This window comes from Sorghum bicolor, chromosome 2 (assembly GCF_000003195.3).
Source record: "Sorghum bicolor cultivar BTx623 chromosome 2, Sorghum_bicolor_NCBIv3, whole genome shotgun sequence".
In the NCBI taxonomy this organism is placed as follows: domain Eukaryota; kingdom Viridiplantae; phylum Streptophyta; class Magnoliopsida; order Poales; family Poaceae; genus Sorghum; species Sorghum bicolor.
Genome location: NC_012871.2, coordinates 66,520,419 through 66,547,572, shown reverse-complemented (window position 1 = coordinate 66,547,572; position 27,154 = coordinate 66,520,419). Strand labels below are relative to the sequence as shown.

Genomic DNA, 27,154 nt, shown 5'->3' with positions numbered 1-27,154 from the left:
CCAATATTCGTGAAAAAAAAACGGATACTCTGCGGACACGTATCGGCGGCGTATCCGACGCGTATCCGACGCGTATCCGTATCGGATACGTATCCGATACGCGATACGAGGTCCCTGTGACGTATCCATGTAACGTAGAGTGCAGCTATCCACTCCGGCTGGCAAGGGACAAGGCCACGAGCTTTGAACATGCAGTGTGGCAACTTGCAAGAGAAAGCGAGTGTGATTTTGATTGGATTTCTCTGGGCCATCTGTGTTGGCACTTGTTGGAGCCACTAGTGCAGCATTGTTGGGCGTGCTTGGATAGTTCAGTAGTTGGAGATCACAATGAAGCACGCCTCGTGATGACCACATGAAAATTGGGACCAACGTGTCAGGACAATCTATGTGATCCCTTCACTGAGATATCAAGCAATCTGGGCATCTGAATTGGGTCCTCAGATTGAGACATATAGCGTGACTGACAGTTGTCCACTCTTATCCGTCCCATACCATCTTGTATCTCTGAACAACTGGACTGGAAGGTGTTCAGCGGTCCAAGCAACTTGCTGGACAACTTCATATCACTTGTTCAGTTGGCGGTCTGTTGGACCAGTGGCATCTCATGTGAGCTCCATTTTGTCGCTCCTTGTCACATGGACCTACAAGATTACAACTAGGCAACAACCAACAAGCTGATAATCTTGGTAGTTGTAGTGCGTCGAGGTTTAACGACACCATTTACAATTATGATCCTGTTCTAAAGAAGACTCCAATTCAGTTTTAGCAAAATCTACCTTGTCCGCAGAGCATGACATGATATCCATTTGCAGTGGCAACTTTGGCAAAATGACAATCATCAGCACAACTCTAGTTTGTCATGGTTTTGTTCGTACAATGCCAGAATTACGTAAAGTTAAGACATGAAAAAACAGAGTAGAACAACCCAGTTGGTTAGACCAGAGTCTGAGAACTTGTTCCATTTCTTGGTTAGCAATCATCCTAGTTCCATTGCAATCTCCCAAAAGCAACTATTTACATCTTTACATCATGAAAGAAATGGAAACAGCAAGAACAAATCACCATGACAAGCTCCAGCTATTCAGTGCTAATCTTCAGAAGCTAGGAACAGCAAATCCTATGGGCTGCTGCGACAAGCCATTTCCATAGTGGCAAGGCCTCGCCATGGAGCTCAGGAACGCCCTTTCAACTTCTTCAGAGGCCTCTCTCCTAAGCAAACGTAGCACATACTCCATCGCTGCGGCGTCACAGGGCAGCGTGATCTTGCCGCCAATACCTGAGAAGCCGAACTCCGCATGCGACATGTCCAGGAGTTCGCTGAAAACCAATGTGCTGAGGTACACCAGAGGGACCTCAAACCGCCTGCCATCAGCAGAGTACACAACGCAGTGGCCCTTTCCAGCCACCGACGACGTGCTACAGCTACAGGATGACCCCTCGGTTGGCATGAGACTCTTCCTCGCAAGGGCAGCCAATGTTTGCCACCTTGCCATTTGAGCGAGTCTCTTGGCACTGATCATCTGATTCAGTCCCTGCCTTCCTTGTTGGAAAGTTCAGAGAAGCTCAGCTTCTACCAGGTGATGTTCAGCTATTAGGTGTTGTGCTTATCTTACTCGTGGGACGATGGAAGTTTTGGTGCTAAGCTCATGGATTTACAGGGCAGGGAAAACAGAAGGATGCAGTATAAGTGCAGCTATCAGCTCAAGCTGCCGAGAGACAAGGCCATCCGTCCAGAACATGCAATGCTGCAGGAAAACCCGAAAAAGCAGCGTGAACTGTTTCGCACTTGCTTGAAACGATACTTCCAGTGTTTGACCCTGCTAGGGCATCACAATGTGCTTCCATACTGACTTGACTGCTGTCAAGCATGCAACCTCATGAGGACCACGTGAACAGGGGGTCCAACGTGTCTGGGCCAGTTGAGCCAATGATTCTCCAATGAGATATCAATTATTTGTGGTGATTAGTGTGTCCCTTTTGAAGATCTAAAGTTTTAATTTGGTTCTACCGATTGAGACATATAGCCAGGAAGTTCATGTTCATGGCACACTGTATTTGAACGACCAGATAAATTGTGTTCAGCAGGTCCAAACAACTTGGTCGACAACTTCATCCTTGTTTTCCTCTTAATGTTTTCATCTGCAAGACTTCAAGAACACAACTAGACGAATCACAACCATGACGCAAAATTGGGTACATCCGTAGTACAGGACACTCTGCTTTTTTTTCATTTGCTGACAGATACAACTATTAAGCCACGGTTTGTGTGCATGCTCTATGCTCATATCCTAAGGCCTGACTGTAACTTATTCGCTTCGAATTCAGTCAACTTGTTTCAGCATCCAGGGTACCGATTTCAGTTTTGAACTCTTGCAGCTTGTCAGCTGATTCAAGCATCAAATCCAAGGATCCTTGTCTGCGTTTTGCTGTGACTAATGCCTGGTATTGAATCTGAGCGAGAACAGCTGAAACCTCATAAGCCAGCTCTGAAATAAGTCCCAAACTTTACCAATTACTGCATCCACATTTAGCAATATACCACTGGCATTGAACTGATACCTTTGTGATACTGAAATTTAGACCATATATGTATGATGCACCGAGAATTTAGTTCAGTGATATGGACTAGACCTTCTGAAGTTATTGGTAATGCTCAAGAAAGAGAACTCGTGTTGAAACACATGCGGATTTCCTATGCAGGGATATCACCCTTCTCTACAGAAGGCAAATGTTGAAGTGGAGCAAGAGCACACACACAAGCATAGGAGAGACTACCAAAACATTAAACATGTGATACTCCCAACTGATTTCAATCTCGGTCAGTGAAGTTCCACTGCAAGGCACTATAGCATATTACTAAAATAGGATCCTCAAAATCAAATCATCTTTAGATGATAGCAACCTGACGAACCTTGGGTTTCCAGTCATGGACACAGAACCAAAAAGAATCCCTCCAAGATAGGCATTTGCTCTGCCAAACTAATACCACTTTTTCAATTTGTGGTCTGGTGGATCAGTAGCATATCATGTGAACTCCATTTGATTGCCTGGTCCCTTGGTTCACAACAAGGACCTACAAGATTGCAGCTTCTAGTTGTGTGCAGTGACTTGTTAAAAGCCTGAAGAAAACTGCTCTGAAATGGACCGATACTGATGTATCTGATGGCGCAACTGCTATCTGAACGAGCGTGTCCCTCACATTTCATGTTGGCAACTTGGCACCCACTAGGCACTAGCATATGGTCCTTGTGCCGCTATGTCCAATGATCCAATCCATGTACCGAAAGCACGCCATGACCTGCTCCCGCATGAGCTAAACACTTCGGCCCATCAGAATCTCATCTAAATTGTACATGCAGACACATCTTGCAACATTGCACTCACCATTCCACATGGCATTGTCCCTTGCCCAACCATCCCACTCGAGTTAGAGTGCAATGATTTCATGTCGTCCGATTAATCGCGATTAATCGTCCAGGTCGCTCCTAGGATTCGATTAGGAGGTCCGACTCGATTAGTTCGACCAGAAAGCTGGTCGTCCGATTAATCGTCGATTAATCGCGATTAATCGGACGACCAGGTAAGAGGGACGACCAGGTTTATGTCTGTTGGGCCTTTTCTAACTGGTACTGGGCTAATGGGCTTTAAGTTTTTGGCCTGTTAGGGTTTAGGGTTTAGATAGAATAGAGGGGCTGCAGGGGATACCCCTGGAAGCAGCCGCAATTTTCTTCCAGGCTGGTCACCTCACGACTCCTCTCCTTGCGACTCCACTTCTCTGGTCTTCCCTCTTCCACTGTTGGTCTTCACCATGAGCTCCGACGACGGTAAGCTTTTCCCCTTTCCATCTTCTTCCCTCCTCCCCTCATCTCTCACTCTAGATGCTTGCTGTCATTATGATGTCCCTCTCCTGGTGGTTTTCGGTGCTCTCCTCCCCCCATCTTTTCCTAGTGCTTGTGATGTCCCTCTGCTTCTGTAATCTGTAGATGTGGATCGACGATGTGCAAACGTGGAAGTGATAATGCCTGTGCCTGACCTTGAAGAAGTTCAACCACAACCAGAATCTGTTGGGTCAGGTGCTGCTACTGTTGCCTCAGCCTCATCTGCTATAGATATCCCCTCCCTAATTGAGAGGGCCATAGCAAAACTACCTCCAGACCTTGCTGCTCAAGCTGTTGACAAAAAGAGGAAGGCAAGAAGTCAAGATCCAGGATGGCAGTATGGGTGGTGGCCAGATCCTTCCAAGAAAGATTTTGTGCAATGCATTTTTTGCAAGAAGGTAGTCCCTTCTGGAATAAGTAGGTTTAAGCAACACCTTGCTGGGGGGTTTGGAGATGCTATTGGTTGTCCTCAGAGTCCAGAACTAGTTAAGAGGGAGATGGTTGCTTACATAAAAAAAATTCAAGGACTGTGGTTGTGGCAGCAGCGGATGAAGATGGTGAAGTTGAAGAGGAAGATGTTGCTGCTGCAGAGGAAGATGTTGCTGCTGCAGCTGTACCAGTACCAAGTTCTGGAACAAAAGGTAAACAAGCCAAGAAGAAGATTGCTCAAGCTCCCATCACTACTTTCACTGTTACTGCTGCGCAAAACCTGCAACTCAAAAACAGTCCAGGCCAGTGAGTTCCATGCTTTGCAAGTCACCAGAGGAGGTAGTTTCAGAGAGGTACAAATCCAAGCTAACTCAACCTACACTTGAGCACTGCACAAAGAGAAGTAAGGAGGCCAAACAAAATGTTGATGATCATGTTGCAGACTTCCTTTATGAGAATCGCCTTCCATTGAATGTGATTAATTCAAGAAGCTGGGAAGTCTTGCTAGAGTCAATTGGACAATACGGTCCAGGTTACCGCTCACCATCATATCATGAGATTAGGAATCCGCTGCTAGAAAAAGCTGTGAATAGAACATCGGAGTTGAGGAAGAAGCATGAGCAGGCTTGGAAGGAATATGGCTGCAGCATAATGTCTGATGGGTGGACTGACACAAGCCATCGCCATCTGATAAATTTCCTTGCTAACAGTCCAGCAGGGACTTTCTTTCTAGGGTATGTTGATGCTTCAAGTGAGATAGCAAATGCACCTATGTTGGCTGACTTGTTAGAGAAGCAAATAGATAAGGTTGGGAAAGAACATGTGGTGCAACTTGTCACTGACAATGGAGCCAATTTTAAGCTAGCAGGGAGGCTTTTAATGGAGAGGATCCCTCATCTATTTTGGACACCATGTGCAGCCCATTGCTTGGATTTGTTGCTGGAGGATATTGGGAAGATCAAGGAATTCAGCACTTGCATAAACATGGCAAAGAAGGTGACCAGATTCGTGTACAAGCATGGGAGGGTTCTAGACCTAATGCGAGATAAAATTGGAGGAGATCTTGTGAGGCCAGGTGTAACTCGCTTTGCCACTTCATTCCTCACATTGGCAAGCATGCATAGGCATAAGAATGCATTGAGGAGTTTAGTGGTTTGTGATGAATGGCATAACCTCAGCTTTTCAGCTACTCAAGAAGGCCGGCGCGTTGAGAACATTATCCTTTCAGCGCCATTTTTGAGCAAAGTGGAATTATGCCTAAAAGCTTCACAACCACTTCTTATTGCTCTGAGGATAGCTGATGGAGATGAGACACCAGCAGCTCCTGAGATTATGGCAGCCATGGAAGTGGCGAAGGCCACAATTAAGGAATCTTTGAAAGGAAAACCAACTCTACTCAACGAAGTACTAAAATACTATGACAATCGATGGGAAAACCAAATGGAGCAGGACCTGTATGGAGCAGCCCTATACTTGAATCCAAACAAGTTTTTTGTCATAAAAGAAAAAGATAGAAGACAAGCCCACAGGTTGAGGATCATGTTTAATAAAGTTTTGTGGAAGATGGTGAGTGAAGAGGAGGAACAGAACAAGATAAGCATGCAGGCAGATGACTATGAGAGGGCTGAAGGTGAATCCTTCTCAATGCCAATGGCAATAAGAGACAGGGAGAGAAAAAATCCTAGTATGTAATCCTTCTTGATCCTTATGTACTACTATTTGTGAAAGCAATCAGCAATGAACTAATGATATGGTATGGAAATTGTAGTTCTCTGGTGGGGAGCATATGGTGGCCTAACATATGAGCTCCAATGCTTGGCAAAAAGGATTGTTAGCCTTTGTTGTAGTGCATCTGGATGCGAACGTAATTGGAGTGAATTTTCAGCTGTAAGTGCTACTGTTCTTGCAAGTAATTAGGTGCTACTGTACTGTTGTTGCAAGCAATATTGGTATGTGAATATGCATTGTCTTTTGTGTAGGTCCATACAAAAAAAAGAAACAAGTTAGAGCATCAGAGGCTAAATAAGCTGGTTTATGTGAGCTACAACCGAAAGATGGAAAATAGATTTAGGAAAATTAGAGAGCTAGGTTCTAAATGAAAGAGAAGCAACCCACTTTTGCTTGAAGAATTTCAATGGGAAAATGAATGGGTCAATGATAATTGTGAAGTTGCTCAAGAAGGTGGTGGCAGTGGCAATGATATCACTTGGGCTCAAGTGGATGAAGCTGTTGGTGCAACTCAGAGTCTACAGGGACGTGGCCTGCCTAGGGCTGCTGCTGCTCGTGTTGTGGGTCAGACGACTCAGACTTATGTTAGGCACAGGAAGCGTGCAAGGAATACAGTGACCCAAGATATTGAAGAAGATGACGATGAACTCCAAGAAGATAATGCAGAATTAGATTCAGCAACAGTAGTGGAGGAGGATGAAGGTTCTGCACCTGGAGGTGGAGGTGGAGATGAAGATGGACATGGAGGCTTCGATTTGGTTAATGATTTGCTTGATTAGATGGAAAAGTTGCCTAGTTTTGCTGAACCATTTAAATTCAAAGTTTGTGACTTTGTGTTGAACACTTTATTTTGTACCGAACTAGTTTGGACCTTTGGTTATGTTTTATGCTGGTTGTGTGGCTACTGCTATGGTGTATGGTCTTCTAAATGTTAACTATTGGCTACTGCAGCAATGCTGCTGTTTAGGTATGTCAAGATCAAGAATGTTGACTGCTGACCTGTTACTTCTAATTATGGTTTTCTGTGGTGTTCCAGGCTTCCAGCAGCAAGCCAGCAAGGAAATGGAGTTTGGGACAGCAACATGGACCTCTGGACAGTGCAGAAAAGAGAAGAAACCAACTCCCACAAGTAATTCACTATCTAACACTAATGTAGTCTTGATGCTGGCTTGATTGTGTATATTATATAGTATATATAGAGGTATATATATAGGCATATATGCCCTGAAATAGCTGGACGACCAGGTGGACGACCAGGGTCGACCAGGGCGATTAATCGACCTGGTCGACGATTAATCTCGATTAATCGCCTGGTCGGTCCTAGAGCGACCAGCTTCGACCAGTCGACCTGAAATCATTGTTAGAGTGAGCTATATATTCAGGACAAGTAGCCTCAGAACGCCATCACAATCTCAACTCAGGGCTCTACACATCTCCGGTTTCCAGCCAAGAAAGAAAGAAGTAACCATGATCAGTGTTAAATATGTGTCGAATATGTGTACAATTGGTTACGTTGGATTTGAGTTGTATTAGGGGCTAGGATAGAGTTAGAGTCGAACTATGTGTCCTAGGGGGCCATAAATATGAGGCCACCCCTGTTATAACCATAAGACGAGTTGGCGGCTGGTTTGGGTGGCGGCGAGGCCGCGGGATCGCCCGGATGCCGGTGTAGCTGCTGTTTATGGGGAGGAGCGCCCGTAGTCATTGCCTCGAGGATTAAGCATATCGCTGAACCTCGTTAAAAAACATCGTGCCTCGGTGTCGTTCTTGTTTGCATATTTTCTTCTATGTCGATTATGCTTCCGCGTTTATCGGTTAATAGATCTGTTTGGGTCTGGAACTAACCGTGTACTCTAACAATCAGCACCAAGAGGATCGCTCAGCTGGCCAATAAGTGGCAGAGGATGGCAGTGCTTGGGAGGAAGCGCCTCACGGCAGCAGCAAAGGAAGTCGACAAGTGCTGCACTTCCGTGGCAAGCAAGGGCCACTGCACAGTGTACACGGCTGACGGGGCACGGTTTGAGGTGCCCCTGGCGTGCCTCAGGACAACAGTCTTCGCGGAGCTCCTGCAGATGTCCAAGGAGGAGTTCGGCTTCACAGGCAGCAATGGCAAGATCACACTGCCCTGTGATGCCATGGTCATGGAGTACGCCCTGTGCTTGCTGCGGAGGGGCGCCTCTGCGGAGATGGAGAAGGCGTTCCTGGGCACCATGGCAATGTCGTGCCACTCTGCAAACCACGTGGCACCGTATGTGGCAGCTTGCTGTTAGCTGCAGCTGTATAAGTAGTAGTTCATCAGTGTAGATAGTATTAGGACAGAGAGAGATGTTATTCAGGTCCTTCTGATCCTAAATGATCAAGGAAGGTAGCCACTTAGCAAGTTAGCCCCAGTGTTCTTGTTCACTGAGCATATATATAACAGCTTAATTTTGGTCCAATAAAATTCTTCAGCACAATTTTCTGAATCCAAACTTGAAAGGTTATTGGCATTCCTGAGCTTTGCAGCTATGCCTTCCCAGCATTCAAGCTATACAATGGCACATGCGGCACTGCATCAGCAATTTGCAGCTCTGTAGCTCCTGAAGATATGAAGTACTTTGCAGTTTGTATGTCAAGTGCTCTGACATAGTTAGACACTTAGACGAAAAGAAAGAATTTCCATTCTCCCAACTTTAACGAACTGGCAGGCAAACCAACACCTACAGAAAAAACTGCTGTTATTGTTGTTTCTTTTCTTTGAGGATACATTTAACTTATAGGCAAAAATAGAAAATAGATGTACATTTATAACTGAGAACAGTGACATATTATCATGCAAATAAGTTGAGGAGAGAACAGAGAACACTGTGTACAGTGTATGCTTCAATAGAAAATGCAGAGGGAATAACAGGGTGGCATATATTCAGAGTGAAGGGAAATATTTTTTTAACACATAGTGGTGCTGCTATAAGTATGTTACTATCGTGAATTCAACATGATCAAAATGAAACTCAGCTAAATCATTTATCCACGCAGCAAAAGGTCAGGTCTAGTCGAAATTCCAAACTGGCAGACAAGTACAGCCCCTACGCTGAAAGCCACAACAATGAAACAACCATGGCACACAACTGGACGAAATGTCACATGTGATGTGTTGCAGAAAAACAAGCACACCATGAATAAGATATGGCACCGTCCGGCCAGATGCTACGGACCAATCAAGGCACTAGTGCATTGCTCTTAAGGTACACGGGCAAATCCTATGGCCTTCTGCTACTTGTGCACATATATATACGAACTAATCTGAGTATATTTGGCTGATTTTCTGCCTCCTGTACGATTGGGGCACCTATTCGGTTTGGGGTTCTCACCGGAGCGCCGAGCCGCTGCCGAGCGGCGCACTCGTGGGGGGCCGGCACGCTGCCATCACAACCTACAGACGCCACGGCGGGCTCAACGGCGCTCGTCAGGCTTCTGCGGCGCCGCCGCCGACAGTGAAGGATGACCCACAGAGGGGCCCAAACGGTAGAGCAATACAGGCGAGTACTAGTACATGGGCCCACCGAGAAAGACCGTGACCAAAAGCCCAAAACTCCTCTGCCTTTCTCGATCTGGGCCGTAACCGCAAGAATCCAATCGCACGGTCAGAATGGACGATGGGCGATCAAAAATTTTGAGGTGTCAAAGCCCAAAGGTCATTTTCGGCAATACAAAGATAGTCAACGCCGGTGAATTTGCTGAGTTTCGCCGACGACGTCGGCCGCTGCCGTTGCGTCCTTCAACCACATGTCGCGCGTCTGCAAACTTTCAGGCCACGGCTTCTTCTTTCTATTTTCTACCACGTCATTCGTGCAACGAGAAACGTTTCCAAATTCATGCCACGAGACGTTCAGACTAAATACGAAGAACCTTTTGTTCGATTTCATGTGATTCCAGAATATTACATCAATACATCCGGCTAAATAAACCTAATAATATACATCATGAGCTAATAATCATATAGCTGTAGCTATACACAGATGGCTGATTGGTGCATCGATGGCACCATGACGCTGTGGTGGCAAGGTCTGACCATGGAGCTCAAGAACGCCCTCACAACATCTTCAGAGGCATCTCGCCTAAGCAAACACATCACGTACTCCATCACCGCGGCGTCACAGGGCAACGTGATCCTGCCATCGTCGCCGGCAAACCCAAACTCCTCCTGCGACATGCTCAGGAGCTCGCTGAACACCGCTGTGCCGAGGTACACCAGCGGGACCTCGAACCGCCTCCCGTCCAAGGAGTACACGACGCAGTAGCCCTTCACGGCCACCGACGTCGACGTGCCGCATGAATCATCGGCTTCTTCCCCCGGCGTCGCCGTGAGCCGCTTCCTTGCCAGTGCAGCCATTCTCTGCCACTTCTTTGCCATCTGAACAAGTCTCTTGGCACTGATCATGGTTGCTTCTCCTGCTTTTTTGGCTGAATATTCAGAGAAATTCAGTTTGTATGGTGGTTGTTCAGCTACCAGGTGTGTGTGGTGCTTAGCTTGCTGATGGGCTGATGAAGTTTTGGTGGTAAGCTGATGGATTTATAGGTCAGGGCCGGCAAAGAGAAGACAATGCAGATCAAGTCAATTACCATCAGACAGCCAAGAGGCAGGGCCATGAGCTCAGAACATGCAGTGTTGCAAGGAGAAGCAATGTGGGGTTTTGATTAGATTTCTCTAGGGCCATATATATCTATTTGGCACTTGCTGGACCCAATTGCAGCTGTGTTTGGTTCTATGATATTACGATGTGCTGCCATACTGACATGTTTATTGCTAAGAGGCATGCCGCATGGGTCCAATTTGTCAGTTCCAGATCTTCCATTGATTTTGCAAATATTATTTCAGACCACAGCAAATGTGTTTCTGAGCGCACAAATTAAGCCGGTTCAACGGCCCAAACAAGTTGTTCGACAACTCAATACCACTTCTTCAATTTGTGGTCTTGTGGATCAGTAGCATATCATGTGAACTCCATTTGATTGCCCGGTCCCTTCCTACAGTTCACAACAAGGACCTACAAGATTGCAGCTTCTAGTTGTGTGCGGCGACTTGTTTCAAGCCTGAAGAAAACTGCACTGAAATGGACTGATACTGATGTATCTGATGGCGCAACTGCTAGCTGAACGAGCGAGCCCCTCACACTTCATGTCGGCAACTTGGCACCCACTAGCATGTGGTCCTTGTGCCGCCTCCGAGCGACACCACTCGACATGGGTGGTGTCCAATGATCCAATCCATGTACCGAAAGCAACCCACGACCTGCTCCCGCATGAGCTAAACACTTCGGCCCCGGCCCATCAGAATCTCATCCAAATCGTACTTGCAGATGCATCTTGCAACATTGCGCTCACCGTTCCACATGGCATTGCCCCTTGCCCAACCATCCCACTCGAGTTCGAGTGAGCTATATATTCAGGACAAGTAGCCTCAGAACGCCATCACAATCTCAACTAGAAGCTCTCCACATCTCCAGTTTCCAGCCAAGAAAAAAAGAAGTAACCATGATCAGCACCAAGAGGATCGCTCAGCTGGCCAAGAAGTGGCAGAGGATGGCAGCGCTTGGGAGGAAGCGCCTCACGGCAGCAGCAAAGGAAGTCGACAAGTGCTGCACTTCCGTGGCGAGCAAGGGCCACTGCGCAGTGTACACAGCTGACGGGGCACGGTTTGAGGTGCCCTTGGCGTGCCTCGGGACAACAGTCTTCACGGAGCTCCTGCAGATGTCCAAGGAGGAGTTCGGCTTCACGGGCGGCAATGGCAAGATCACACTGCCCTGTGATGCCATGGTCATGGAGTATGCCTTGTGCTTGCTGAAGAGGGGCGCCTCTGTGGAGCTGGAGAAGGCATTCCTAAGCACCATGGCAGTGTCGTGTCACTCTGCAAACCAAGTGGCGCCATATGTGGCAGCCTGCTGTTAGTTGCACCTGTATAAGTAGTAGTCCATCACTTTAGATAGTAGGACAAAGAGAGCTGTTATTCAGATCCTTCTGATCCTGCAAACGATCAAGGAAGGTAGCGACTTAGCAATTTAGGACCAGTGTTCTTGTTCACTGAGCACATGTTACACAAATACATTACAGATCACAATTTCTGGACAATAAAATTCTGGCAAAATAAGCTCAAAATTTACTGTTTTGATAAATTTATTTTGCTGCAACTGATGCCTTGTAAAGTAAACACCCAGACAACAGATCCTGTCTTGCATGGAAATTTACAGCCACATTCTGAACTTTCCAACAAAAAAAGGGCTGTAGGCCCATTGGAAAATGCCCCCATATACCATGAAATGGTTGTCACACGCCATGCTAGAAATCGTGCAGCCATTGGTGCAAACTCAGATATGGAACTGTCTACTGAGTTGCATGATTAGCAGCAATCAAAGCACAGGTCACCCAACACCTTGCATGCTACTGCAACAGTATAAGACTGTAAGTGTGTGTACCCAAAAACAGTGAAGTGAACCCTGCATCTGCTCAACTCTTGAATCTTGGATCATCCAGACTTGTCCTCAATGATATTCAGGAATTGATGCTATCTAATCATGCTCATGCAGTGTTTCAGATTTTTCAGAGAAAAATATATGGTCCCAAATCATTCAGAAATGATTATTTCACAAGCTCCACCATCTAATCTCCAAACCGCTTGAGATAGGGGCATAGGGCAGTGGAACAGATAGAAGACCTCCATAAAAAGCCCCAATTTTTTTATAATGACCATTTTTTTTAAGAAAATTCACATTTGGACCCCTGGATGACAAAAACCCAGTTTTGGACCCAGGGGGACGACGCCGTGAACCACGGCGTCGAGGTAAGACAGCTCGACGCACAGATCACGGCGTCGAGGTCTCTGCCACAGCCCAGCGTAGCGTCTGGCATGGCGGCTGACGTGATAGAGCTCGACACCGCGGATCATGGCGTCGAGCTCGACGCGAGCTCGACGCCGCAGATCTCGACATCGAGCTCTCGACTATAGGACTCGTCACGCCTAGGCTCTTCATTCTCCCGGCTGTTGATTTCGCCTGCCTGCCGGACTTAGCCCGGAGGCTCCGCGTCCCCGGAGGTTCCGCGATCTGCTAGTCCGCTGCATGTTTTGAATTGTTGATATTTTTTAGAAACGCCTATTCACCCTCCTCTAGGCGATATCAAGGTCCTTTCACTGTGTTAGTGTAGCACAATGAATAATTCACGGAAAAAAATTGCAAGAGTTACCCTGTTTTAGAACAATCCACACTTATAAATAGACATCATAATATAATACAAACATTGATTCATCCAAATAGCACAACACAACCACATATGCCATCACATATGCCATCGAAAATGATAGTTCAAATAGTCTACAAAGACCATACAGTCCCATATAGTATAAATTGTCTACAAAGTTCACACAGTGTCGATACATGCAAAAGTTGTGCGATCAATTCTAAGTTGCCAGCATGGTGTTAGCCCAGAAGTCATTATCACTGCCTCCTACTCTTACCCTTACCCTTGTGGCCAAAAGCATTGGTGCCTGGAGTGTACCTAGAAGGCGAACGGCATCGCCTTGTTCCTGCAACATGCGTAGGTTGAGTAGAAGGAGCATCAGGGAGCTGAGACGACCCAAGCTCGTCATAGTCACGCTCCTCGGCCACCCCCTCTTCGTCCTCGTCATCATCGTTTTAAAAAGGTGTCCATGGTTGGCCGAGACGAGCTCTGTCCTCCAGATCCTAGCAACATTATTCAAATGATGTGTGCACATAAGTCATTATATCATACCATGAATATTGCTTAGTTCAAGTAAACAACAAATGTAATGTAATTATACCTCCCAAAGAAGATGTACCATGCCCAACAGCTGTGTTCCAGTGTTGTTCATGTGGCCCATGCACGTCCATCGAAACAAGGGGTAACTCTTGCAAATTTTTTCCATGAATTATTCATTGTGCTACACTAACACAGTAAAAGGACCTTGATAGGGGGTGAATAGGCCCTTCTAAAAAATATCAACAATTAAAAACATGCAGTGGACTAGCAGACCGTGGAACCTCCAGGCTGAAACGCGGAACCTCCGGCGACGCGGAGCCTCTGAGCTAAGTCCGGCGGCGTAGGCGAAATCAACAGCCAGGAGAATGAAGAGCCTGGGCGCGATGGGTCCTATAGTCAAGAGCTCGACGCCATGATCTGCGGCGTCGAGCTCTGCCACATCAGCCGCCACGCCAGACGCCACGCTGGGCTGTGGCAGGGACCTCGACGCCGTGATCTGTGGCGTCGAGCTGTCTTACCTCGACGTCATGGTTCACGGCGTCGTCCCCCTAGGTCTAAAACTAGGTTTTTGTCATCCAGAGGTCCAAATATGAATTTTCTTCAAGAAAAGGGTCAAATTGTAAAAAATTGGGCATAAAAGCTGGGTCCAGTATGCTAAATTACATCTCAACCAATTTCAGCAGTGATACCATAGTACAAATCTGACTGCCCAACACTGGCAGAGCTACCTTTGGGCCATACTGGGCCCTGCCCCCCCTTGCCTTCATGGTTTTCTAAAGGAGCACATAGATCAATTAGTCCATCTGAATAGCAGATTATCTTGTTGATGCTTGGATTAGAAAGCCAGCTCAACCATTTTATATTGATGCTTTCAGCCATGAAGAACTGAAAAATATCACAACCATAGCTGAGCTATGTCGATGCCTTGTTGACACTGGACGCCATGTGACTCATAACCTGATTGATAGATTGCTTTGGTTGCTTCTTACTCTTCCTGTTTCAACAGCTAGTGTTGAGCGTGTCTTTTCTATATTAAAGATCATCAAGACAAGGTTGCGCAACTCAGGCCTTGTTTACTTCCACCCCAAAACTCAATTTTTTAAAGATTCCTCGTCACATCGAATCTTTAGACGCATGCATGAAGTATTAAATATAGACGGAAATAAAAACTAATTAGGCTTAAAAGACTCGTCTCGTAATTTACAGGCAAACTGTGCAATTAGTTTTTATTTTCGTTTATATTTAATGCTCCATGCATATGCCGCAAAATTCGATGTGACAGATAATCTTGAAAATTTTTAGTTTTTGGGTAAACTAAACAAGGTCTATGTACTTAGGCCTTGTTTAGTTCCAAAAAATTTTGCAAAATTTTTTAGATTCTTCGTCACATCGAATCTTTAGATGTATGCATAGAGTATTAAATATAGACGAAAATAAAAACTAATTGCACAGTTTGGTCAAAATTGACTAGACAAATCTTTTGAGCCTAGTTAGTCCATAATTGGACAATATTTGACAAATACAAACAAAAGTGTTACAGTGTCGATTTCTCAAAAGTTTTTGGAACTAAACAAAGCCTTATGGGTTTAATTGGCAAATTGCCCCCCTATACTTTGTTTCTGGCTCCACCACTGCTGCCCAACCACTAGTCCACTATCTTTGCCTTGATGTTGCACCAAAAATTGGTCCAGAATAATAAAATCTGAAGCGTGCATGCAAGCGGCCAGAAGCTCCATAATGAGTGGCTCATCCTTATTCTGTGTTTGCGGTGTTGGTTATTCATGTAGCAAAACAATGTAAAACGTGTGTTTGCTCCCTTCTTATATGATAATGGCAGAGCCCTGCTCGTGTTTCAAAAGAAAAATCTGAATCTTGATGCCTACTTTGCAGTCATCAATGCATGTACCAAGCTCACGTCTTGTAACCTGCCAATTAGTCTCAGCCATGGAACATTTCTTCACCTACATATTCAGGAGCAAGCAAGTAAGATACCATCACTGCAATCACAGTCATAAACAAAGAATTTCTAAGCACCATACCTGAGAAACAAGAAGAACCAACCACAGTCCATCCCAGGAGGGAGGAGGCTTGCCCACTTGGCGAGGAAATGGAAAAGGATTAAGATAGACACCAGAGACGACAATACAAGTTGCACCACTTCACGAATTTCAAAAAAGGGCCACATCACCGTGCATACAGCCATTGGGAGGTGTTTTGACTTTTGAGCTCCCACTGGGATACCTTGGCACAATTATCTTTAGTGGGCTGCTCAGGATATCCCAGGAGGAGCTTTGGTTCACAAATCACAAGGGACGGTACTGATTTGCTAAGATTATTGAGCTGGTAACATCTTTCTTCCATTTCATTTGATTATACCAAGTAACAACCTTACATCCGGTTGAACAGAACTGTACTGTACATTACTACATACATCAAGAGACACTGAGACACGAGCTAATAAAATGAGCTAGTGAATTATACACATACAGCTAGCTGCTGCTTGAGCTCCATCGATGGCGCCACGCCAATGACACTGACAGTGTGGCAAGGCCTGACCATGGAGCTCAAGAGCGCCCTCACAACCTCCTCAGAAGCATCTCTTCTAACCAAATGCATGGCGTACTCCATCACGGCGGCGTCACAGGGCAGCGTGATCCTGCCACCATCGCTCACGAACCCAAACTCCTCCTGCGACATGCGCAGGAGCTCACCGAGGACCACCGTGCCAAGGTATGCCAGCGGCACCTCGAACCGCCTTCCATCAGCAGAGTACACAACGCAGTGGCCCTTGCTGGCCATTGCCGTCGACGACGTCCCACAGGATGCTTCGGTTTCTTTTGCCGGCATCGAGGTAAGCCGCTTCCTCGCCAAGGCAGCCATTCTCTGCCACTTCTTTGCCATCTGAACAAGCCTCTTGGCACTGATCATGGTTGCTTCTCCTGCTTTTCCTGGCTGAATCGAATGTTCACAGAACCTCTGTATGACTGTATCAGAGGGTATTGTGCTGCTAGATGTAATGCTCAGGTTGCTGATGAACTGGTGGATGTAAGTGTGAAGGTGGTGGATTTATATGTGACGGGGAAGAAGAGCATGCAGTTCAAGTGCAGCTATCACCTCCGGCTGGCAAGAGACAAGGCCACGAGCTCAGAACATGCGGTGCTGCAAGGGGAAGCAGTGTGTGGTTCTGATTAGATTTCTCTCGGGCCATCATCTGTTGGCACTTGTCGGAGCCAATTGTAGAAATATAGACATGTAGTAGTGTCTGGGTCGTTACATATCACAATACAATGTGATGCCATACTGCTATGCCTCATGGGCCATGAGGACCACATGTAAATTGGGTCCAATTTGTCAGTTGTGCAATGAGATACAGATTGTTATTTTTAAGACATCTGGAAGTTTTTGTGCCCATAGCTCATTGTTTCTGAATGATGACCGGATAAGCCTGTTCAGCCGTCCAAACAACTTGCTCGACAAATTCAAATCATCTTAGATCAGTTTGTGGTCTGCTGGATCAACAGCACATCATGTGAACTCCACTTCGCAGTGGCTTCTTGCAGTTCCCTGCATGGACCTACCAGATCGCAACTAGGCAACTAGCTAGCTCCAGTTTTATTTGCATTCTTCAAGCATGCCATTGCCGTCTGACAAAAGCATGCATGCAGTCCATGCTTCCCTGTCTTCGTTTTGTTGAAACTTTAAATCCAAGCTGATCTGGTAATGATCTGATGGCCCAGCAGCAGCAGCTGAACAAATCTGGCCCTCATGCTCCACGTTAGCCCCAACAAACATGGGGCCCTCGTGCCACTTCCACGAGACACCGCTCGGCATGGTGCGCCAGCACGGATTCTGTGCAGTCCAAGCACCGAAAGCACACCACGAGCATTCAGCCCACACAGTCGGCCCCCATCAGAGTCTCATCCAAATCGTACTCGCAGACGCGTCTTGCAACATCGCACTCACCATTCCACTCTGAGTTCGACTGCACTATATATTCAGGTCAAGTGGCCTCAGCACACCATCACAATCTCAATTCAGAGCTCTCCACTTCTCCAGTTTCCAGCCAAGAAAGAAACAAGTAACCATGATCAGCACCAAGAGAATTGCTCAGCTGGCCAAGAAGTGGCAGAGGATGGCAGCACTTCAGAGGAAGCGCCTCACCTGGCGGACGGCAGCAAAGGAAGTCGACAAGTGCTGCACTTCCGTGGCGAGCAAGGGCCACTGCACAGTGTACACAGCTGACGGGGCACGGTTTGAGGTGCCATTGGCGTGCCTCGGGACGACAGTCTTCGCGGAGCTCCTGCAGATGTCCAAGGAGGAGTTCGGCTTCACGGGCGGCGACGGCAGGATCACACTGCCCTGTGATGCCATGGTCATGGAGTATGCCCTGTGCTTGCTGAGGAGGGGCGCCTCTGTGGAGCTGGAGAAGGCATTCCTAAGCACCATGGCAATGTCGTGCCACTCTGCAAACCACATGGCACCGTATGTGGCAGCTTGCTGTTAGTTGCAGCTGTATAAGTAGCAGTTCATCCCTGTAGATTGTAGGACAAAGAGAGGTGTTATTAGATCCTTCTGATACTACAAACAATCAAGGAAGGTAGTAAATTAGCATGTTAGCACCAGTGTTCTTGTTCACTGAGCAGTGAGCACATAAGAGAAATTTTTCAGCACAGTTTTCTGAATCCAAACCTGAAAGGTTACTGCCACTCCATGCTCCGGCCCCAGCTGATCCACAATGTGCCATCGTGCCTCTTTCGTTTCCAGTTGGCAACTTGCTGCAATATTCAGAGTTTATCAGTTTTGTTGGTAGAATGTAAAGGCCATGCTTTCTGGTCAGAGTCGAAAGTTCTATCTAAGAAACATACCTAATGAAGGCCACATGCAAATCGGGTGGTCCATTTTCAAGTGATTTTATCATCCACTTTCTGGTTGAAGGTGTATGGTTTGCATACGAATCTAGAGGGAGATGAATTCTTCAATTTGCATTGTTGTAGTGATCTTTCCTCTCGCTCTGACCATGAGTCATTTTCTAACTCTTGATGTACTGTTCAATTCTTCCTTCTGGCAAGTTGGAATAATTGAGGTGCAAGGTTCCTCGAGGCCTCACCTTTGAGTCAGCTGTGGTGCCAAAATTTAGCTTTGTTTCCATTGCCGATGGAGACCGTGGTGGAGTTGTTAAACGGGGAACGATCCACTTCATTACAGGGGGCCTCAAATCTGGCCCAGGGTTTTTCTTCTGCCATCCTTTTTTTTTTATGGTCACCGGGGGGGAGGCGTTCCCCACCTGAATTTTATTCTATATGGCCCCCAAATGGCCCATGGTGAGTTTACATTGAGTAGAGTTTTACAAAGAAGAAAAGCATCACCCAGAAGGTGATTTACAAGATGGTAGTTTTACAAGGTTAAGGTATAGGGAGCTAGGTAGTACTAGTTAGCCAAGTCCAGGAAAAGGCACCACTGATCCACGATTCCCCTTTTCCGTCGCGGGAACCTACAGCGCCATTGTCTTGCTGTTGCCTTGCAAGCTGCTATTACTTGGTTGAGTCCCAGGAACTCATTTCGGAAGACCGCTGCATTCCTTGTTTTCCAGAGCTGCCAACAGGCAAGCGCTAAGAAAGCTGAGAAACCCTGGCTGGGCATCCCAAGTGGCGGGCTAAGGTTGTGGATAGCCTCCATCGACGATGTTTTCATGGAGCCAAGACCTATCTTATCCCAGAACTGCCTTGCGATGGTGCAACCTCCAATTATGTGTTCCGGTGTTTCATCCGCTTCATTGCAGACCTCACAAGTCGCATCTGGAAGGACATGCCTTCGGAGCAGATTAGTTCGGCTTTGGATCTTCCTTTGAGTGAGTAACCACATAAACATTTGAACACGCGGTGGTGCATGATTCTGCCAGACGAAAACCGCTCTGCCGTCCATTTTTGCCAAAGCCAACGTAGACGGAAGGCTCTGCTAAATTTATCAAGGTCTATCAGGCCAAGGTCACCTATATCCTTGGGCATGCAGACAATTGGCCAGTTAAGAAGAGATAAATCTTGTCAATTTGCTTTCTTGCCCAAATGGCGAGTGGGAAGACTGTCAGATGGTGGACCGATGTGATGAGAGTGTGATGTCCCACTTGATTTAGAAATCTTCCTTTCCATCCCGGGAGTCAATGGCTATGTTTTTCGATGAGTGGTTGCACATGAACTTTTTGAAGGGCATGGGTGGGCAGCTGAAAACCAAGATAGCGGCATGGGAAATCTTTGCATGCTCTCTGGAAAGGCTCAAGTACGTGCTGTAAGTCTAGATTTTCACACCTGATCGAATGGTCAGAGCTTTTGTGAAGTTTGTGACTAGGCCGGGCACTGCCCCAAAGGTCTCGATCGCCACCAGAGTTTGACTGAATCCATAAAACAATGGTTGCAGAAAAACTTAAAATTGGCCACATGCTGACACTTGCATAGCTGCTGGTCCAGCAAGGAAAAAAGCAGGACGACTCTATGGACTGTAGACCACAGTATTGACACTAGAACAATGAACAGAAGGTAGTGACTAACATCAGTTGAAGTGGTAGATATAGAAATAAAATAACAGTTGTCCTACATCTAGAACAGTGGACTGTTGGGTTTACCTCAAATAAAATAAACTAAGAGTGTTCTTATATCAGTTGAAGTGGTAGATATAGAAATGGAATGGGGAGGCATAAATCTTGGACCTATTAGCTTGGATATTTATTATTATAACTTAGTTTTCAACCAATCTTACGAAACAAAACTAAAGTATTCAAACAAATTCACCTGTCCATGTAGGAAATGTCAAATAGTTTATTGATAAAAAAATAAAACGCGTCTTCGATTTGAGTGCCAATCAAACCAGTTACAAGTGTAGAACCAAGCAGCAGGAAACTGTGTACCATAATGGAAGGATGAGGCTGACGCAAATGTAAATAAACTGAGCAGAGAAGACTAATAGAGTGGACCCAAAGAGTACCAATAGGCTAAGAAGCAAAATGAACATCAAACTCAATCACACACAGCAAGACAGCAATGTCCAGCAAGATAAACGCATAGCTTTGTCTCTTGCCAAATAGTCATACTGATGCCTACACCCATCAGACATAGCTTATGTCTCTAGTGCTCCCTGCTATCCTATAAGTACATGAAACTAGCGCCATATCATCTTCACAAACTTATCAAAAAAATGAAGCACTAGCACAGTGCACCAAAAGTTCATCTCAAAGAATTACACCATGATAAGTTCAAAGAGGCTAGTTCAACTGGCAAAGAAGTGGCAACATATGGCAGCCCTTGGGAGAAGGAGGCTAACAATGATCACGACGATCAAAGATGGCAACTTATACTGCACATCAGCCATAGCGAACAAGGGTCACTGTGTCGTCTACACAGCTGATGGTAAGCGATTTGAAGTCCCTTTGGTGTATCTCAATACAAATGTTTTTGTGGAGCTCCTGCGGATGTCTGAGGATGAGTTTGGGTTCACAAGTGAAGACAGGATCACAGTGCCTTGTGAGGCCGAAGTGATGGAGTACGTGATGTGCTTGCTTAGGAGAAAGCCCTCACAAGAAGTGGAAAGGGCAGTCCTTAGCTCTGTTTTGATGCCATGCAACTGCATGAGTAGCATGTTTATGGTTTCCAAGGGTCTTGACCAGTCACTATCTATATTTTAGCTATGAGATGTGTTGTATGCATGCATATGTAGATAGTTGTACATACCCCAGTAAACAAGGATAGAATTAGAATCTTGCAGTTGGTTCTGTAATGATACAATGAGGCTGTTGAATTCACTCGATCTCAGTTCTAGCAAATCTTTTTGAAGGTTCTGAAGGAAAAAAAAAGTATACTGACATTCCCCCTCCTAATTTTCTGCAGCGAACTCACAAACAGTTAGCTTCCACTTTACCTCATATGTAAAAAGGGTGCCATTGATACCCTAGTAAGTTGTAAGTTAGATTTCACTTTACGTGATTAAAATGGGAGATATTAAACCGAATATACTCAAGCAAGTTGTGGTAATAAGCAATAAAGCAAGACCTTATCCTAAACAACTGGCAAAAAAAAAAAGCAAAAACAACAGCATACTGTATGGGATAACATCATAACAGTTTATATTTACAACCATTCTGTTCGAAATGGTCGGCATGAAAATTGAGAATGCATGTTGCACGACAGCAGTAAATTGTAGCTTTCAGAGGATGAACCTTTTCCTCCAGGAAGCAACCATGATTATGACAGCGGGCACAATTTTCTCATCCTTATCTGATAGAGAGCAATCAAGATTCCTTCCCCCCCTGACAGTTCGGCACTTCTCATACCCTGTACCTCTACAGTAACAGTGATACAGACATATCTATGCACACGAGTGCACATAGACATACACCATGAACAGGCACAGTCAATAATACCAAATGTATGAACTAAATATACAGTGCCTTCCATTGAGTTGATGTCATGTGCGGGAAAACGTACACAAGGCGCAGGCGCGCCCGCGACGTTCGCCGCGCAGCTGAGCGCGCAGGGCGCGCGTTCCAGCAGCCCGAAGGGGCAACTTCCAGTGGCTAAAAATCAGGGATTTGATTGGGATTAGATTGGGAGTTGTTTTGGTTAGGCTATAAAGGGAAGAATGAGGAAGCAAGAATTAACCTATTCTCTCTCTCTCTCCCCTGCGTCTCCTAAGCCCAGCCGGCTGAGAGGGGTATAACCTCCGCCCTGGAAGACTCTGCCGGAGACTACGAGCTTCGTAGTCGAGGGCCAGCTACCCTAGACCACACCGCCCTTGACAACCTGGTATCACGGTCTCGTCGATCCTCTCCCACCCGCTCCTCCAGTTCATCGTCCACTGCAGCCCAGCACCCATCAGCCGCCGCGCCGCCGTCACCCACCTCGTCCGCGCCCGTCGCCCTAGCGCCCAGCATGACGGAGCCGTCCGCAGCTGACCTCATGGCGGCCATCAAGGCCCTCACCGACGACATGGCGACCATGAAGGCCGATATGGCCTCACTGAAGAAGGAGAAGTCGGAGTCGTCCGCCGGCGGCGGCGGCGGCAACCGGCACGTGGAAGGTCCGCACACCGACTACCCGCCCAAGCACAAGAAGTGGGACTTCCCGCGCTTCGACGGCACCACCGACCCCATGCTCTTCCTCAACAAATGCGAGGCATATTTCCGCCAACACCGCACCATGGCGGAGGAACGCGTGTGGCAGGCTTCGTACAACCTCGAGGGCGTCGCGCAGCTGTGGTATAACCAGCTCGAGGAGGACTCCGGCACGCCCACCTGGGCGCGCTTCAAGGAGTACTTGCACCTGCGGTTCGGGCCACCGCTCAGGTCGGCGCCGTTGTTCGAACTCGCCGAGTGCAGGCGCACGGGCACCGTCGAAGAGTACTCCAACCGTTTTCAGGCGCTCCTTCCTCGAGCCGGTCGCCTGGACGAGGAGCAGCGCGTCCAGCTCTACACCGGCGGTCTCCTCCCGCCGCTCAGTCATGCCGTTCGCCTCCACAACCCCGACTCGCTCGCCGCGGCAATGAGTCTCGCGCGACAGGTCGAGCTGATGGAGGCTGAGCGGCCGCCGCCGCCCGCGCCACGAGCTCCTGCGCGGGGCATTCTGCCGGCGCCTGCGCCCCGTGCTGCCCTGCCGCCACCACCACCTCCTCTGGCCTTGCCAGCTCCGCCAGCAGCCGCACAGCCGGGCCGCGGGGACGGTAACCGGCGCCTATCGCCTGAGGAGATGGCTGAGCGTCGCCGTCTCGGTCTATGTTTCAACTGCAATGAGAAATATACCCGCAGCCATAACCGTTTTTGCAGGCGCATTTTCTTCCTGGAAGGCGTCGAGATTGATGACGCCCCCGACGACGTCGCAGCAGCCGAGCCCGACGCCGAGGCTCCCTGTTTCTCGCTCCAGGCCGTGGCGGGGGTGCCGGTGGCGGGTACCATGCAGCTCCGCGTGTCCCTCGGCGCCGCGATCCTCGTCGCCCTCCTCGACTCCGGCAGCACGCACAACTTCATCTCGGCGGCGGCTGCCCGGCGTTCCGGCCTTCCCCTGCGTCAGCGGCCGCGCCTCACCGCCTTGGTCGCGAACGGCGAGCGCGTCACCTGCGACGGTGTCATCCGCGACGCGCCTCTACTCATCGACGGCGTCACGTTCCCGGCCGACCTCTTCGTCATGCCGCTGGCCGGGTACGACGTCGTCCTGGGGACGCGGTGGCTGGGCGCGTTGGGGCCCATTGTCTGGGACCTCAGCAGCCGGCGCATGACGTTCCAGCACCTCGGGCGCCCTGTCTCCTGGACAGGCATAGCCTGCCCTACGGTGCCATCGCTGAGCGTCACGTCAGAGGCCGGGCCGCTCCTCGACGCCCTGCTGCACGCGTACGGGGGGCTCTTCGCCGACCCGACCGGTCTGCCCCCCAAACGCGCGCACGACCACCGCATCACCCTGAAGGCCGGCGCCCAACCCGTCGCTGTCCGGCCTTATCGGTACCCAGCAGCGCACAAGGACGAGTTGGAGCGGCAGTGCGCCGCTATGATCGAGCAGGGTATCGTCCGTCGCAGCGACTCACCCTTCTCATCGCCGGTTCTCCTCGTCAAGAAGCCGGACGGGTCGTGGCGTTTCTGCGTCGACTACAGGGCACTCAATGCGCTCACCGTCAAGGACGCTTTTCCGATCCCGGTGGTTGACGAGCTCCTCGACGAGCTCCACGGCGCCAAGTTCTTCACCAAGCTCGACCTCCGGTCCGGTACCACCAGGTGCGGATGAGGCCGGAGGATGTGCACAAGACGGCGTTCCGCACCCACGACGGCCTCTACGAGTTCCTGGTGATGGCGTTCGGGCTGTGCAACGCCCCGGCGACGTTCCAGGCCCTGATGAATGACGTGCTCCGGCCGTTCCTCCGCCGCTTCGTCCTGGTATTTTTTGATGATATTCTCATTTACAGCAGGACATGGGCTGACCACCTCCGCCACCTTCGGGCCGTCCTCGACGAACTGCAACGCCACCAGCTCTTCGTCAAGCGCTCCAAATGTTCTTTTGGCGCGCCCTCGGTCGCCTACCTCGGCCATGTCATATCGGCGGCGGGAGTGGCCATGGACCCAACCAAGGTGCAGGCGATCCACGACTGGCCGGCGCCCCGCTCGGTGCGGGCAGTCCGCGGGTTTCTCGGCCTGGCGGGATACTACCGCAAGTTCGTCCACGGCTACGGGGCTCTTGCCGCGCCGCTGTCGGCGCTCCTCAAGGAGGGCTTCTCCTGGGACGACGCAGCCGCATCGGCGTTCGCGGCCCTCAAAGCCGCCGTCACGCCCGCCCCCGTCCTCGCCATGCCGGACTTCACCAAGCTGTTCACCGTCGAATGTGACGCGTCGACCGTCGGGTTTGGGGCGGTCCTGACTCAGGAGGGCCACCCAGTCGCGTTCTTCAGCCGACCAGTGGCACCCCGTCACCGCGCGCTGGCCGCCTACGAGCGCGAGCTCATCGGCCTCGTCCAGGCCGTGCGGCACTGGCGGCCATACCTCTGGGGGCGGAGCTTCATCGTCAAGACGGACCACTACAGTCTGAAATACCTCCTCGACCAGCGCCTCGCCACGATTCCCCAGCACCATTGGGTCGGCAAGCTCTTGGGCTTCGACTTCTCGGTGGAATACCGCTCCGACGCCACTAACGTCGTCGCCGACGCTCTCTCTCGCCGCGACACCGAAGAAGGGGAGGCCATGGCGATCTCGGCGCCCCGCTTTGACCTCATCGACCGCCTGCGCCATGCCCAGGCAACCGACCCGGCCCTGGTCGCCCTCTACGCCGAGGTCCGCTCGGGCGCCCGCGCCGCGCCATGGGCACTGGTGGACGGTATGCTGACCTACGATGGCCGCCTGTACATCCCGCCCACGTCGCCGCCATCCACAACGATGGTCACGAAGGCGTCCACCGCACTCTCCATCGCCTCCGGCGCGACTTCCACTTGCCCAGCATGCGCCGAGTCGTGCAGGCGTTCGTGCAGGCCTGTGGTACCTGCCAGCAGTACAAGTCCGACCACCTCAGGCCGGCAGGACTGCTGCAGCCGCTGCCGGTGCCGTCCGCAGTCTGGGCAGACATCGGCATCGACTTCATCGAGGCATTGCCCAAGGTGCAGGGCAAGACGGTCATCCTCTCCGTGGTCGACCGCTTCAGCAAGTACTGCCACTTCATACCGCTGGCACACCCCTACACAGCGGAATCGGTCGCCCAGGCGTTCTTCGCCGACGTCGTCCGTCTACATGGCGTTCCGCAGTCTATCGTCTCAGACCGCGACCCGGTGTTCGCATCCGCGTTCTGGCAGGAGCTTATGCGGCTCACGGGGACAAAGCTCTTCATGTCGTCCGCCTTCCACCCGCAGACGGACGGCCAGACCGAGGCCGCCAACCGCGTCATCGTCATGTACCTGCGCTGTTTCTCCGGGGACCGGCCTCGCCAGTGGCTCCGATGGCTGCCCTGGGCGGAGTATATCTACAACACCGCCTACCAGTCCTCTCTCCGCGACACGCCGTTCCGGGTGGTCTACGGCCGGGATCCCCCGACCATTCGCTCGTACGAGCCCGGCGAAACCCGAGTGGCCGCGGTGGCTCAGGAGATGGAGGACCGCGCCGCCTTCCCCGACGACGTCCGCTATCGCCTGGAGCAGGCTCAGGCGGCGCAGAAGCGCGTCTACGACCGCCACCATCGCCCGGTGTCCTTCCTGGTCGGCGACTGGGCCTGGCTGCGCCTACGGCAGCGTGCTGCGGCGTCCCTCCCCAACGCGCCCAAGGGGAAGCTCAAGCCTCGCTATGTCGGGCCGTATCAGGTCCTGGAGTTGATCAACGACGTGGCTGTCCGCCTCCAGCTGCCGCCTGGAGCTCGCCTGCACGATGTGTTCCACGTCGGTGTCCTGCGGAAGTTCATCGGCACCCCGCCTGCAGCGCCGCCCCCACTGCCCCCTCTCCTGAACGGGGCTGCTGTTCCTGCTCCCGCCAAGGTCGTGAAGGCACGAATCGCCCGGGGCGTGCGCCAGCTGCTCGTCGAGTGGCAGGGCGAGCCAGTGTCTGCTGCTACTTGGGAGGATTTGGAGGATTTCCGCTCTCGGTTTCCGACCTTTCAGCTCGAGGACGAGCTGGACTTCGAGGCGGGGAGAGATGTCATGTGCGGGAAAACGTACGCAAGGCGCAGGCGCGCCCGCGACGTTCGCCGCGCAGCTGAGCGCGCAGGGCGCGCGTTCCAGCAGCCCGAAGGGGCAACTTCCAGTGGCTAAAAATCAGGGATTAGATTGGGATTAGATTGGGAGTTGTTTTGGTTAGGCTATAATTAAGGGAATTCCTTTCCATAGTTTGTTGAGCCATTGGCTATATATTCTTGTAACCAGGGAAGAAT

At 49.5% G+C, this 27,154-nt stretch overlaps 5 protein-coding genes across 5 annotated transcripts; 2 read left to right on the top strand and 3 right to left on the bottom strand.

Moving 5' to 3' along the window:
* LOC8055004 (auxin-responsive protein SAUR36) lies at positions 1,095-1,493 on the bottom strand. Its single transcript, XM_002460559.1, has one exon. It carries the CDS (start codon positions 1,491-1,493, stop codon positions 1,095-1,097), a length of 399 nt encoding a protein of 132 aa, XP_002460604.1.
* On the bottom strand, positions 9,910-10,722 carry LOC8055001 (auxin-responsive protein SAUR36). The gene has a single exon (XM_021454657.1). It carries the CDS (start codon positions 10,453-10,455, stop codon positions 10,024-10,026), a length of 432 nt encoding a protein of 143 aa, XP_021310332.1. The 5' UTR covers positions 10,456-10,722; the 3' UTR covers positions 9,910-10,023.
* Positions 11,338-12,187, top strand: LOC8063341 (auxin-responsive protein SAUR36). The gene has a single exon (XM_002462730.2). It carries the CDS (start codon positions 11,550-11,552, stop codon positions 11,961-11,963), a length of 414 nt encoding a protein of 137 aa, XP_002462775.1. The 5' UTR covers positions 11,338-11,549; the 3' UTR covers positions 11,964-12,187.
* LOC8055000 (auxin-responsive protein SAUR36) lies at positions 16,123-17,819 on the bottom strand. Its single transcript, XM_021453684.1, has one exon. The coding sequence runs from the start codon at positions 16,713-16,715 to the stop codon at positions 16,263-16,265; it is 453 nt and encodes a 150-aa protein (XP_021309359.1). The 5' UTR covers positions 16,716-17,819; the 3' UTR covers positions 16,123-16,262.
* On the top strand, positions 17,816-18,650 carry LOC8054999 (auxin-responsive protein SAUR36). The gene has a single exon (XM_021453685.1). The coding sequence runs from the start codon at positions 17,872-17,874 to the stop codon at positions 18,289-18,291; it is 420 nt and encodes a 139-aa protein (XP_021309360.1). The 5' UTR covers positions 17,816-17,871; the 3' UTR covers positions 18,292-18,650.